This window comes from Pristiophorus japonicus, chromosome 17 (assembly GCF_044704955.1).
Source record: "Pristiophorus japonicus isolate sPriJap1 chromosome 17, sPriJap1.hap1, whole genome shotgun sequence".
NCBI classification, from domain to species: Eukaryota; Metazoa; Chordata; class Chondrichthyes; family Pristiophoridae; genus Pristiophorus; species Pristiophorus japonicus.
In genome coordinates this window covers 107331940-107346916 of record NC_091993.1, presented here as the reverse complement: position 1 = coordinate 107346916, position 14977 = coordinate 107331940, and the positions used below count along the sequence as shown (strand labels likewise).

The window sequence follows — 14977 nt, the reverse complement described above, 5'->3', positions numbered from 1 at the left end:
GGCCGCCATTGTTGTGCCGACTGCTGAGTCGGTCGACAATTAAAAGAAAATGGCGGCCACGGCGGTGTGCTCTCCCCTTTAAGGTTGGCCGCAACGCCCGCCCACTGGCAGCTTCCCGCCTCGGTGGCAGCCATGCTACCAAGGGGCAATATCCCCCGCAGGAAAATTATCATGTTACTGAAGGGCTAGTGTGGGAAAGTAGGATTCCTTTGCATGGGACACTGGCACCAGTTCTGGGACAGGCAGGAGCTGTACCGATGGGACTGGTTCTACCTGAGCTGGGATAGGACCAGTGTCCTCGCAGAAAGGCTAAATAGGGAGATGGCAAAGTCTTTAAACTAGTAAGATGGGGAGAGGGATTTACAAGAAACGTAACCAGCTTAAATATAAACAAAACAGACAAAGAGTGTATAGGAAAGAATAAAGTAAGGGAGGACATTCATCGCAAGGGAAAAATAGAGTTATAGAACAGGAGTCTAAAAAGATGGTTAAACATAAAGTGAGAGGAAATTCTATTAAAAATAACTTAAACTGTCTGTACAGTAATGTACACAGTGTCCCTAATAAAACAGGGCACTGGAGGAAAAGGGGTTGCCACCGGGCGGTAAGGGGTTGGAGCACTGGGCGGGGCGCGGCAGAAACTTGTATCCACCGACCCGCCTGGGGACAATTGCAGATGTGTCGCACCCTCCGTCTCCCCCCGGATGGAAAGGCCTTACCGCGAGGTGGTAACGGTCCTTAAAAAAAAGGGGCAATTTCGGCCCGCATATGTCATTTCTCTGTTAAGTTAACTATTGATTTTAAATGGGTTCATGTGTCTGCCAAAATAATAGATAGAGGAATGCCATCCGAACTTGTTAAGTGTGTACCCACTAATATTGTTAACAATAATTATTAGGATTCGAATGCTTCAGTGTCCACTAGATCTATGGAAAACTTCCATGACTGGATACTGAATGATGTGCATGATCCACCCCAGCATTCATGCTTCATGCTTAAATTTATTTTTGTATCCTTTTATCAGATTTAGATGGTCACAATTTTGAAATTGAGATGTGTATTGAATCATGGAAACTTACAGCACAGAAGGAGGCCATTTGGCCCATTGTGCCTGTGCTAGTTCTTTGAACGAGCGAACCAGTTAATCCAACTTTCCTGCTCATTCCCCATAGCCCTGTAACTATTTCCTTTTCAATTATTTATCCAATTCCTTTTTGCAATTTACTATTAAATCTGCGTCCACCACCCTTTCAGGTAGTGTATTCTAGATTATAACTGCTGCGTAAGAACGTTTCTCCTCATCTTACACCTGCTTTTTTCCAATTGTTTTGACCTCCCATCTTAAAAGATTTGTGTATGTGAACCCCCAGAGCGCTCTGTTCCTGCACCCCCTTTAAGATTGTACAAGTGAATTGTTAACGCCTCTCCTCATTCTTCCTCCCGAAATGCATCATTTCACACTTCTCTGCATTAAATACTATCTTGATCACTAAGTAAGTTAAAGAAGTGCAAGCAATGGAAAAATAGAGCTAGGGTTACATGAAAGCTAAGATTGTTGTCTATTTTAATGAAGAGAGATCTATTGAGTGTGGATGTAGTGTACCAGTTGATCTCTGTAACTTAAAGGTAGACTCTGTTATTGAAAGTTGAAACGATGAACTTGATTTTTCTTTTAAGGTACGTGTGGCAAACCTCCACAATTGGAATATGGCTCACCAATGCGAACATTTATTTCTCGGACGCCATTTAATGTGGGTAGCAGGGTGATTTACAACTGTAACAGGGGTTACAAATTTATGGAAGGAGGTTCAAGAATTATTACCTGTACAAAAGATTCAACTTGGACACAATTGCGGGCCACTTGTAAACGTAAGTGTTTAATAATTTTATTTTCTCTATTTCTTTCCCCTTGCCCATCCTCTCCATAAGGAAATCATTTGTGCAGGGATACGGTTCCATAGAGGTAGGCATCCCTTCACAACCTCGCCCAAATTGCTGTTTCGGTGTATGAGCTTGATAGTGAATGACAGTATGCAACTCGACCCTAGAGTGCATTACAGCTGACCCTTGATTTGTTCCCTCTACCAGCACCATGTTGGGGCTTTAGTGCTTGATGCGTGCATATTGCAGGTAATAATTTCATTTGAGTTGGCAAACTAGTCAATCACAGCCTGGCATCTCCCTCAGTTCGGAGAATTACTTGTTCCTCTGTTTCCATGACATAAGGATATGGAAGACTGCATTGATTCTGTAGGCAACCTCCTGTCATGCGTGCTGCACACTGGGTCTGAGAGGTGGGTTCCCCTTTCCCCTAAAATGGAGACCACCCTTTGTTGCATCTTTTCCATTATATAACCAATGAATTCGTCAAATCAGACTGCCCTGGAAGTTTTCTACACTCCATCCCTTTCCTAGCACTTGCACAGAACAGGCACCAACAATTGCAAGGAGCAGCATCCCATTGTGACCTGCGACTCTCTGTATTCCCTGCCCACTTGCAGCCATAGTGCTCCCTGTGCACAAGGAAAACACGGAGGGCACATGCTGTAATTGTGTAAGTTGGTTGCATTTGTGAGCCCCACTCTACCATTATGAAAGCATTGTCATGCGCCATGATCCTGAGGCTATTTTCCCCAGAATTGCAGAATTGAACCTGTAGGACGTACTTTATACCAACCTGCTTTCATCTCACCAGAGTTTACCGATAGAATTTAAGTTGCTGTTATCTTAAATATCAGTTTGGAGCGCCCCCCCCCCCCCCCCCCCCCCGCAAAAAGGAAAGTTTTTAATAGCCTTGTCATTGGGAAAGAGGCCGCATTCTTATTGTGTCAAAAAATGCCAAAATGGTTACCAGCTTGCTTTCACTTGAATCTAAAAATTGTGGTTTCAAGCCTCAATTGAGGATTTGAACTTGTAATCAAGGCTGGCACTTAAGTGCACTATAGAGGGAGTACTGCATTGCTGTCCTTTGGATAAGATATTAAACCTTATTTTGCTGTTTATCGTTCGGGATGGCATCAAAAAACAAGTGGCACAATTTCATTATTTCTAGTAGTGAGTCTTGAACATCCCAAGCCAAAACTTTAAAAATGAACAACATAATTGAGGAAATTGCGTGCTAGTTTTTCATAATATTACATTTCTGTGAATTACATTGAAAATGCTACTGGAAATCGTGGAGATTTGTAACATTTTGATGTTTGCCCTTCTTTTTAAAACTTGTGCAGTAAGACACTGTGGTAATCCAGGAGAGATTTTGGATGGATATTCATATGCACCTCATGATACTTTTGGAAGTCAAGTTATATTTTATTGTGACAGAGGGTGAGTATTCAGTACACAAATTGTGGAATGAGGGCGAAGGGTAATTGTGTTTAATTTTGTGATTAAGATGAGGGCTGTCTCAGTATCTCCTTGGTGTTGCAACAATGCACTTTCTCCCAATCTAAGAAGAGGACCACTCATTCTGTGCACTTCTAGGACAGCCACTCTTGTGGCCTTTGAGTGAGGCTTCTAAGTCAGTGTTGAATTATTAATACTGTTGTGGATTCTACTCTCACTTGCACAATCAGTACTAAATTATAGACAATCTATGCTGAACATTTTCCATGAATGACAAATGGATTGAGAATACTCAAAACACTTAGCTCCTTAAAAAGTGTTAGAAAGAGGAGACATTTAATTTGCAAATGATCCCTAAATGCAAAATCAAGACTAACCATCACAAGTTGGTAATGCACATTCAAGGAATGAGGCGGCTCCATGGGCCAAGATGCTCCAATATCCATCCTATGACTGGCTGACCAGAATCACACACACTACTCTTTTTGGGATCTGATCAGTACTTTGTAGAGCAACCATACACCTCTTTTGATTTATGGACAATCCCTGTGTTAAAGCAGCCTATTACCTTATTTGCCTTTTTATTTTACCCAACCATTTTGTTGACTAGTTCCACCACCAGTCTTCACTTTGTCTCTTGATCCGCATGCTGTATCACTATTCCATTTAACTTTTAGCTCACTGTTTGATAATAGGTGATTTTTACTTTGGTTTTCTACTATGTCGTTTTGGTTTTTTAGATACAGGATTGTCGGCAAGGACTATCGTGTGTGTACAGCTAATGGTTGGGATGGCCAGATCCCAACATGTAGACGTAAGTTCGGCTTCCATGTTTTGTAGAAACTCTAAAAAAGTTTTTTTTGTCAAATAATTAGCCACTTTAAATGTATTGACATGTCTGAAGTGTTGACTTGCTAGTTCAACTTTTTCCTGACAATATTTTAATGTCTCGGGTTAGAGTACTGATTTTTTGATGTGGCAGAAAATATTGCCCATATTTTGATTGAACAATATATAATTAAGAACATAACACATAGAATGAGAAACAGTTTTTCAGCTAATACATCTTGCTGCTTCCATAGACTATCCACAATCTGTTGTATCATGCACTCACTCTGCTTATTTACTCTTCTGATAGGAAGATTCCTTGTGGTTACCTTTCTCCTAAAGGCCATTAGACAAAATTCCCAAGCAACAGCAACAACTTCCATTTACGTAGTTCCTTTAACTGAATAAAACATCTCAAGGCGCAATCGGATAAAAATTGACATCCAGCTAAAGAAGATGATATTAGCATCTATCCTTCTGCTACAGATAGGTTGGAGAAGGATGAGAATGGACAGTGCACCATGCTCATAGCCACAGAGGGTGTAATTTGGGACATTTCAGTGCTGTGGCAGTGACGGAAACCTGATTGGAGAGGTTAAAAAACAGCGTTGTAGGAAAGCTAGCCACAGATTTGGGCGCCAGCAACAATTTCAAGGTTTTTTGGAGAGGCTCGGGAGGTTGGAGATGGGGTGGTAGTTTGCAAGGACAGAGCAGTAAAAGGTGTTTTTTTTGATTGGGCGGTGGGGGCTGCAGGTGATGATGGCAGATTTGAAAGGGAGTGGGACATAAGAACAAGTGAGTACATAAGAACATAAGAAATAGGAGCAGGAGTAGGCCATTTGGCCCTTCGAGTCTGCTCCGCCATTTAATAAGATCATGGCTGATCTGACCTTGGCCTCAGCTCCACTTCCCTGCCCGCTCCCTATAACCCTTGACTCCCTTATCGTTCAAAAATCTGTCTATCTCCACCTTAAATATATTCAATGACCCAGCCTCCACAGCTCTCTGGGGCAGAGAATTCCACAGATTTAAGACCCCCTGAGAGAAGAAATTCCTCCTCATCTCAGTTCTAAATGGGTGACCCCGTATTCTTAAACTATGCCTCCTAGTTCTAGATTCCCCCATGAGTGGAAACATCCTCTCTGCATCTACCCTGTCAAGCCCCGTCATTATCTTGTATGTTTCAATAAGATCACCTCTCATTCTTCTAAATTCCAATGAGTATCGGCCCAACCTACTCAACCTTTCTTCATAAGTCAACCCCTTCATATCAGGAGGAACCTGAGGAGAGGGAACAGTTTACAATAAAAGCTAGCGTTTCCATTCATGATAAAATGGGGTGTTTTTGTCTGATTTAATGTGTACTGACGCGTTAAATCAAGTTGGAGAAAATTTGTAGATTTTTTAAAAAGTTCAAATGCTTGTATCCAGCTCATTGCCACAGTGTTGCAAGTTTTGTTGGTTAGAGACTTGAACGATCTGAGACAGTGTTGTGTGATCGCTTCAATTTGCACTTGAGTGGCAGTTTCTCTTTGAGGACAGAAATTCAAAATGCAGGAAGTCCAAGAACACAATTCTGGCATTTAACAAAGGAAAGTTCTGTTTAAATTGCAGGCAGTTTGTAAAGCTTATGAGAGGGGGCAATTTGAAATCTCAAAGAAATTAGTTACAACCAGTCAGCTTGATGTTCCTAAAGGAAACGAAAAACACTATTAAAAAAAATAATCTACAAAGGATTACAGACATAAGAACATAAGAAGCAGGAATAGGTCATACAGCTCCTCGAGCCTAATCCGCCATTCAGTAAGATCAAGGTTGATCTTTGACCTCAACTCCACTTTCCCACCCAATCCCCATATCCCTCGATTCCCCTAAAGTCCAAAAATCTATCTATCTCAGCTTTTAACATACTCACGACTCAGCATCCACAGCCCTCTAAGGCAGAGAATTCCAAAGATTCACAACCCCCTGAATGAAGAAATTCCTTCTCTTATCAGTCTTAAATGGCCGACCCCTTATCCTGAGACTATGCCCCCTAGTTCTAGACTCTCCAGTCAGGAGAAACAACCTTTCAACATCTACCCTGTCAATCAACGAGATCACCTCTCATTCTTCTAAACTCCAGAGAGTATCGGCCCAGTCTACTCAATCTTTCATAACTTACTTCATAGACTTCTGTTCTTTCTTTATTATGTTGCCTACTTGAGGAGTTAGGTGGACGGTTGTCTACTGTAAATATATAAATACATGGCTCCTAATTGCTTGTTTATCTTCAATAATAAATTTGCTCTGTATTTATACCTGAACCAAGGTCTGTTATAATGCTTCATTGCTTTCAAAGGCCAGAGTAAATGCTATGAAGGAATAAGATAAATCCAGCAACTAAAAGCCATTAGCAGATAAAGTTTAATGTTCATTTCTCAGTTGGGTTACCGAAAGCTTGCTTAATTCTTTCCTACATTACAACAATGACTACACTTCTTTACTTCTTTCCTTGTTCCTTTCCTTCTTTCTTTATTTCTTTCTTTATTTCTTTCTTTCTTTCTTTCTCTCTTTCTTCATTTCGTTCTTCATTTCTTCATTTCATTTCTTTCTTCATTTCTTCATTTCTTTCTTCATTTCTTTCTTCATTTCTTCATTTCCGTCCTTCTTTCCTTCCTTCGCTTAAAGCAAGGATAGATGCTCTTGAAGGTATGAGAATTAGGACATGCCCATGAGAATGATGTAAGAGAAACAAAATCTAGACTACCACCGCACCTCAATTCCACACATCAGAAAGCTGTAAAGTGCCTAATCAAAAGATGAGGTGCTAGTCTTCGAGCTTACGTTGAGATTCGTTGGATCAGTGTAACAAGCCGAGAACAAAGAAGGTGGAGTGGAGTGGAAAATTAAAGTGACAGGCGATCGGAAGCTCGGGTCACACGTATGGCTTGTTAAGTGAGTACTTTGCATCTGTCTTCACAGTAGAGGAAGAGGACAAAATACAAGCGATGCAAAGGAAACGAACAAGAAATCAAGAGGATGAACTTATTGGATTTAATATAAGTTTAAAAAAAAGTAATGGAGATAATAATGGGACTTAAGATGGACAAATCTCTAGGATATGATGGTTTCCACCCCAGGGTTTTAAAAGAAGTACGTGAGAAAATAGCAGATACATTGTCCACAATCTTCCAAAGCTCTCTTGTGTGTTGTTGAATTGGAAAATTGCAAAAGTTACTCCATTATTTAGAAAGGGTAGGAGAGAGAAATCAGGTAACTACAGACCAGTGAGTCCAAAGTCAGTTGTGATGCAGTTACTAGAATCTGTCATTAGGGACATAATAATTGGCATTTGGACAAATATGAACTGATCAGAGAGAGTCATCATGGAAGTATGAAGGTTACATCCTGTCTGACTAATCTAGTTCAATTTTTGTGGAGGTCATTAACATGGTGGATAAGAGAGTGTCTATGGAAAGTATATATATAAAAATGGACTTCCAGAAGGCATTTGATTAGGTTTCACACAAGAGATTATTAGCAAAATCAAAAGTGCATGGAATTGGAGGCAATCTTGCGACATGGGTTGGAAATTATTTGAGAGGTAGGAGAGTTAGGATAAAGGTATGTACTCTGATTGGCAAGATTTGACATGGTGTTTCCAGGGATCTATATTGGGGCCTCAGCTTTTTGCCATATGTAAGTAGTGCAGATTGGAGCAGGAAGTTACAAAGGAACATAGTGAATGGGCAAAACTGTGACCAATAGAGTTCCACATGGGAAAATGTGAGGTCATCCACTATGGATCCAAGAAAGACAAATCATAATATTTTCTAAATAGTGAGAAATTAAGAACTGTGGAGAGGCAAAGAAATGTTGGTGGTCCATGGTGCACAAATCACTAACAGCTAGTGGACTGATACAAAAAGCAATCAGACAGGGCCAATGAAATACTGCTTTTATCTCAAGGGGCTGGACTACAAAGGGAGGAAGTTATGCTTTAGTTGTATAGAACCCTGGGTCAGACCCCATCTAGAGTACTGTGTTCCGTTCTGGCACCACACCTCAGGAAGGATATATTGGCCTATGAGGGTGTATAGTGCAGATTCACCAGAATGATACCGGGGTTTAAAGAGAAGAGAGGTTGAATAAAATGGGCTGTTATTCCTAAGAGTGAGTGATGATCTAATTGAGGTGTTTAAAATGATAAAAGAATTTGATGAGGTAGATACAGACAAACTATTTCCTCTGGTGAGGGAATCCAGAACAAGGGGACATAATCTTAAAATTAGAGCCAGTCCATTCACGAGTGAAATCCAGAAGCATTTCTTTACAGAAAGGGTAGTAGAAATCTGGAACTCTCTTCTCCCAAAGGGCTGTGGATGTTGGGTCAATTGAACTGTTCTAGACTGAGATTGATAGATATGTATTAGCAAAAGCAGGTAAATGGAGTTGAGGTACATTCAGCCATGATCTAATTCGATGGCGACACAGCCTCAATGGGGTGATAGGCCGACTTCTGTTCCTATCTTCCACAAACAGCTTGGCGCTTTACTTCAATCTACTTTGGGCCTGGTGACTTGCCAGCAATGTTCTAAGATATATTTTGGAGGGGTGGTGGGGGGGTGGGGGGGGGTGAAGAAGTGGTGAGGTGGGGGGGAGGGAGGGGCGGTGCGGTGGGGGGGGGGTGGTGTGGTGGGAGGGGGGGGCGGTGTGGTGGGAGTGGGGGCCAGTGCAATGGGGGGGGCGGTGCGGTGGGAGGGTGGTGTGGTGGGAGGGGTGGCGGTGTAATGCGGGGGGGGGGGGAGGTGCGGTGGGGGTGGTGTGGTGGGAGGGGGGGGGCGGTGCAATGCGGGGGGGGGCGGTGCGGTGGGGGGGGGGTGCGGTGCGGTGGGGGCGGCTGTCGAGCGTGTGCCAGCATTGCGTGGCATTAATGCTAAGGAACCGGGTGACACGCAGCTGGTGCTCCTGGCTCCATGTTAAGCTCGGTATTTTAAAAAAAACACACCTTTTTGATGGCGGCCTCCAGCAATCCCTTTGCAATCAAATAGACCAAGTGGAACAGGCCCGGTGCATGTTTTGTTCAGGGGGGATAAATCTTTGAATGGGCCCTAAAACACGCATTAGGCCCGTCATTAATATATGTAAGGCCCCCAATGCCTGTTTTAGGTAACTGCCAGGGATGCCTGAAAAAGCACCCGACCCAATGTGGGGTCAGACGTCTTTCAGACGTCATTGTGGCTGAGCCCCATGAAATTGGTCCTTTTTGCCACCATTTTCCAGTCAGAAAACAGCACAAATCCGGTCCAGTTTTTTCCCCTCCGTGTTTAAACATTCTCCGATATCCTATCATCTTGTCAACTTCTGAAATATTTAATCAATTTTTATGAAGTTTTCCATTCAGCTTTTCAGTCAGTGATTGTCAGAATTATGATGGTGTGATTGTACATGGCCAGTAGAAGGAATGTGTTCGATCGTCTGCTTGGTGTTTCTTTTTTAAAATCTTATTAAAATGTGAATCTTCGGTTTGTTTTTCATTCCCTGTCTGGAGTAAAAATAAAACAGGGAAGGTGGCTCAACCATGGCTAACAAGGGAAATTAAAGATAGTGTAATCCAAGGAAGAGGCATATCAATTGGCCAGAAAGAGCAACAAACCTGAGGACTGGGAAAAGTTTAGAATTCAGCAGAGGAGGACAAAGGGTTTAATTAAGAGGGGGAAAATAGAGTACGAGAAGACGCTTGCCGGGAACATAAAAACTGACTGCAAAAGCTTCTATAGATATGTGAAGAGAAAAAGATTAGTGAAGACAAAAGTAGGTCTCTTGCAGTCAGATTCAGGTGAATTTATAATGGGGAACAAAGAAATGGCAGACTAATTGAACAAATACTTTGGTTCTGTCTTCATGAAGGAAGACACAAATAACCTTCCGGATATACTAGGGGACCGAGGGTCTAGTGAGAAGGAGGAACTGAAGGATATCCTTATTAGGTGGAAAATTGTGTGAGGGAAATTGATGGGATTGAAGGCTGATAAATCCCTAGGGCCTGATAGTCTGCATCCCAGAGTACTTAAGGAAGTGGCCCTAGAAATAGTGGATGCATTGGTGAGCATTTTCCAACAGTCTTATCGACTCTGGATCAGCTCCTATGGACTGGAGGGTAGCTAATGTAACACTACTTTTTAAAAAAGGAGGGAGAGAGAAAGCGGGTAATTATAGACCAGTTAGCCTGACATTAGTGGTGGGGAAAATGTTGGAATCAATTATTAAGGATGAAATAGCAGCGCATTTGGAAAGCAGTGACAGGATCGGTCCAAGTCAGCATGGATTTATGAAGGGGAAATCATGCTTGACAAATCTTCTGGAATTTTTTGAGGATGTAACTAGTAGAGTGTACAAGGGAGATGTGGTGTATTTGGACTTTCAAAAGGCTTTTGACAAGGTCCCACACAAGAGATTGGTGTGCAAAATCAAAGAACATGGTATTGGGGGTAATATACTGACATGGATAGAGAACTGGTTGGCAGACAGGAACCAGAGAGTCGGGATAAACGGGTCTTTTTCAGAATGGCAGGCTGTGACTAGTGGAGTGCCGCAGGGCTCAGTGCTGGGACCCCAGCTATTTACAATATAATCAATGATTTGGATGAAGGAATTGAGTGTAACATCTCCAAGTTTGCAGATGACACTAAACTGGGTGGTGGTGTGAGCTGTGAGGGGGACGCTAAGAGGCTGCAGGGTGACTTGGACAGGTTACATGAGTGGGCAAATGCATGGCAGATGCAGTATAATGTGGATAAATATGAGGTTATCCATTTTGGGGGCAAAAACACGAAGACAGAATATTATCTGAATGGCGGCAGATTAGGAAAAGGGGAGATGCAACGAGACCTGGGTGTCATGGTTCATCAATCATTGAAAGTTGGCATACAGGTACAGCAGGCAGTGAAGAAGGCAAATGGTATGTTGGCCTTCATAGCTAGGGGATTTAAGTATAGGAGCAGGGAGGTCTTACTGCAGTTGTACAGGGCCTTGGTGAGGTCTCACCTGGAATATTGTGTTCAGTTTTGGTCTCCTAATCTGAGGAAGGATGTTCTTGCTATTGAGGGAGTGCAGCGAAAGTTTACCAGACTGATTCCCGGGATGGCAGGACTGACATATGAGGAGAGACTGGATCAACTGGGTCTTTATACATTGGAGTTTAGAAGGATGAGGGAGGTCTCATAGAAACATATAAGATTCTTACGGGACGGGACAGGTTAGATGCGGGTAGAATGTTCCCGATGTTGGGGAAATCCAGAACCAGGGGACACAGTCTTGGGATAAAGGGTAAGCCATTTAGGACTGAGATGAGGAGACACTTCTTCACTCAGAGAGTTGTTAATCTGTGGAATTCCCTGCCGCAGAGAGTTGTTGATGCCAGTTCATTGGATATATTCAAGAGAGAGTTAGATATGGCCCTTACAGCTAAGGGGTTCAAGGGGTATGGAGAGAAAGCAGGAAAGGGTACTGAGGGAATGGTCAGCCATGATATTGAGTGATGGTGCAGGCTCGAAGGAGCGAATGGCCTACTCCTACACCTATTTTCTATGTTTCTATATTCCCATTGCGACAAATAATTCCACAACTAACGAAGCAGCTAGGGAACTAAGCCGGCAACTATTTGAGCAGTTTTTCTAAAAACTCTTTGTCCTGTCAAAACTATTTGACACTTGGATTCACAGCTGTCATCTATCTTACATTGTTACTGCTTGTACTATTATAAGGTGTGCCACCAGAGGGCACCGCAGTGGGAGACTTGCAGGTTACCTGTACAGGTATGCCTGGCCTAGTATAAAAGGTAGGCCACCATGTGTGAGCCTCAGTCTGGAGTTATCAATAAAGGACTAAAATCACTACAGTTCAAGTACAACACATTGCTTCGTGGAGTCATTATAATAGCATCTAAAGATATAACAACAGTGATGATATCAATCGCACGAGATAATGTGGTTATTTTTGTGTTGAACCAGAAGTCATTGTGCATCAGCAGCTGCTCGAGTTTGATCTGATGCAATTTCCTTTATTTTCTCACTGTGTCCACCAAATGAACTGGTAACTAAATGAATGCATGTTTTTGTGATGGGCGAGCTTAATCTGTAAAATATTTTACTTGGTTCAATAACATTTACTTTCCATTTTGTTTATAGCATTGTTTAAATAAGAACATAAGAACATAAGAATTAGGAACAGGAGTAGGCCATCTAGCCTCTCGAGCCTGCTCCGCCATTCAACAAGATCATGGCTGATCTGGCCGTGGACTCAGCTCCACATACCCGCCCGCTCCCCTTAACCCTTAATTCCCTTATTGTTTAAAAATCTATCTATCTGTGACTTGAATACATTCAATGGGCTAGTCTCAACTGCTTCCTTGGGCAGAGAATTCCACAGATTCACAACCCTCTGGGAGAAGAAATTCCTTCTCAACTCGGTTTTAAATTGGCTCCCCCGTATTTTGAGGCTGTGCCCCCTAGTTCTAGTCTCCCCAACCAGTGGAAACAACCTCTCTGCCTCTATCTTGTCTATCCCTTTCATTATTTTAAATGTTTCTATAAGATCACCCCTAAACTTCTGAACTCCAACGAGTAAAGACCCAGTCTACTCAATCTATCATCATAAGGTAACCCGCCCTCATCTCCGGAATCAGCCTAGTGAATTGTCTCTGTACCCCCTCCAAAGCTAGTATATCCTTCCTTAAGTAAGGTGACCAAAACTGCACGCAGTACTCCAGGTGCGGCCTCACCAATACCCTGTACAGTTGCAGCAGGACCTCCCTGCTTTTGTACTCCATCCCTCTCGCAATGAAGGCCAACATTCCATTCACCTTCCTGATTACCTGCTGCACCTGCAAACTAACTTTTTGGGCATTAAGAGTTTCATGCACAAGGACCCCCAGATCCCTCTGCACCGCAGCATGTTGTAATTTCTCCCCATTCAAATAATATTCCCTTTTACTGTTTTTTTCCCCAAGTGGATGACCTCACACTTTCCGACATTGTATTCCATCTGCCAAACCTTAGCCCATTCGCTTAATGTATCTAAATTTCTTTGCAGCCTCGCTGTGTCCTCTACACAATCCACTTTCCCACTAATCTTTGTGTCATCCGCAAATTTTGTTACACTACACTCTGTCCCCTCTTCCAGGTCATCTATGTATATTGTAAACAGTTATGGTCCCAGCACTGATCCCTGTGGCATACCACTAACCACCGATTTCCAACTCGAAAAGGACCCATTTATCCCGACTCTCTGCTTTCTGTTCGCCAGCCAATTCTCTATCCATGCTAATACATTTCCTCTGACTCCGCGTACCTTTATCTTCTGCAGTAACCTTTTATGTGGTACCTTATCGAATGCCTTTTGGAAATCTAAATACACCACATCCATCGGTACACCTCTATCCACCATGCTCGTTATATCCTCAAAGAATTCCAGTAAATTAGTTAAACATGATTTCCCCTTCATGAATCCATGCTGCGTCTGCTTGATTGCACTATTCCTATCTAGATGTCCCTCTATTTCTTCCTTAATGATAGTTTCAAGCATTTTCCCCACTGCAGATGTTAAACTAACCGGCCTATGGTTACCTGCCTTTTGTCTGCCCCCTTTTTTAAACAGAGGCATTACATTAGCTGCTTTCCAATCCGCTGGTACCTCCCCAGAGTCCAGAGAATTTTGATAGATTATAACGAATGCATCTGCTATAACTTCCGCCATCTCTTTTAATACCCTGGGATGCATTTCATCAGGACCAGGGGACTTGTCTACCTTGAGTCCCATTAGCCTGTCCAGCACTACCGCCCTAGTGATAGTGATTGTCTCAAGGTCCTCCCTTCCCACATTCCTGTGACCAGCAATTTTTGGCATGGTTTTTGTGTCTTCCACTGTGAAGACCGAAGCAAAATAATTGTTTAAGTTCTCAGCCATTTCCACATTTCCCATTACCAAATCCCCCTTCTCATCTTCTAAGGGACCAACATTTACTTTAGTCACTCTTTTCCGTTTTATATATCTGTAAAAGCTTTTACTATCTGTTTTTATGTTTTGCGCAAGTTTACCTTCGTAATCTATCTTTCCTTTCTATATTGCTTTTTTAGTCAAGTATGAGGGAAAACTATGACATTGTAGCTGTTGTGTGATTACCTGCTTCCAGAATATGAAAATGCCTTTGAATATACAGTAAATCACCATGTATAGCAAATGCGGCCAAGGCAGCCGCATTTAGAGGACTGTGCAGTTGCGTGCTTTGTGTAACAAAACCGTGAACACATTTATAAAGAAGGGGCTTATAATTTTGTTACATAGAATATACAGTGTGTGTATGTGTGTGTGTGTCTGTGTGTGTGTGTGTTACCTCCTCCCTTCTTTGGTTTCTTGGCATGCAGTAATAATTCCGTTACTTTTCAATCCACTATTTGAGATTTTGCAATCCTGCAATATGTGTCATATATAGCATATTGGTTATGTTACTGGACTAGTAATCCAGAGGCCTGGACTAATAATCTGGAGACATGAGTTCAAATCTTACCACGGCAGCTGGGGAACTTAAATTTAATCACTTAAATAAATCTGGATTAAAAAGCCAGTATCATTAATGGTGAGCATGAAACTACCAAATTGTCATAAAAACCCACCTGGTACCCTTTGGGGAAGGAAATCGTGGGTCTGGCCTATATATAAACCTAAACCCACAGCAATGTGGTTGACTCTTTACTGCCTTGCAAACCACTCAGTTGTATCAAACTGCTCCGAGAAACTATAATAAACATAAAACCAGACGAACCAC

The 14977-nt window shown here is 42.3% G+C and overlaps 1 protein-coding gene across 1 annotated transcript in view; it reads left to right on the top strand.

The window, feature by feature from the left end:
* LOC139228020 (sushi, von Willebrand factor type A, EGF and pentraxin domain-containing protein 1-like) overlaps positions 1–14977 on the top strand; it is a 79012-nt gene that overhangs the window by 13451 nt on the left and 50584 nt on the right. Inside the window, exons 3-6 of the mRNA XM_070859171.1 lie at positions 1678–1869; positions 3228–3324; positions 4083–4156; positions 7135–7227. Of these exons, the coding sequence (XP_070715272.1) occupies positions 1678–1869; positions 3228–3324; positions 4083–4156; positions 7135–7227 (456 nt within the window). The remainder of the gene's footprint in view (positions 1–1677; positions 1870–3227; positions 3325–4082; positions 4157–7134; positions 7228–14977) is intronic.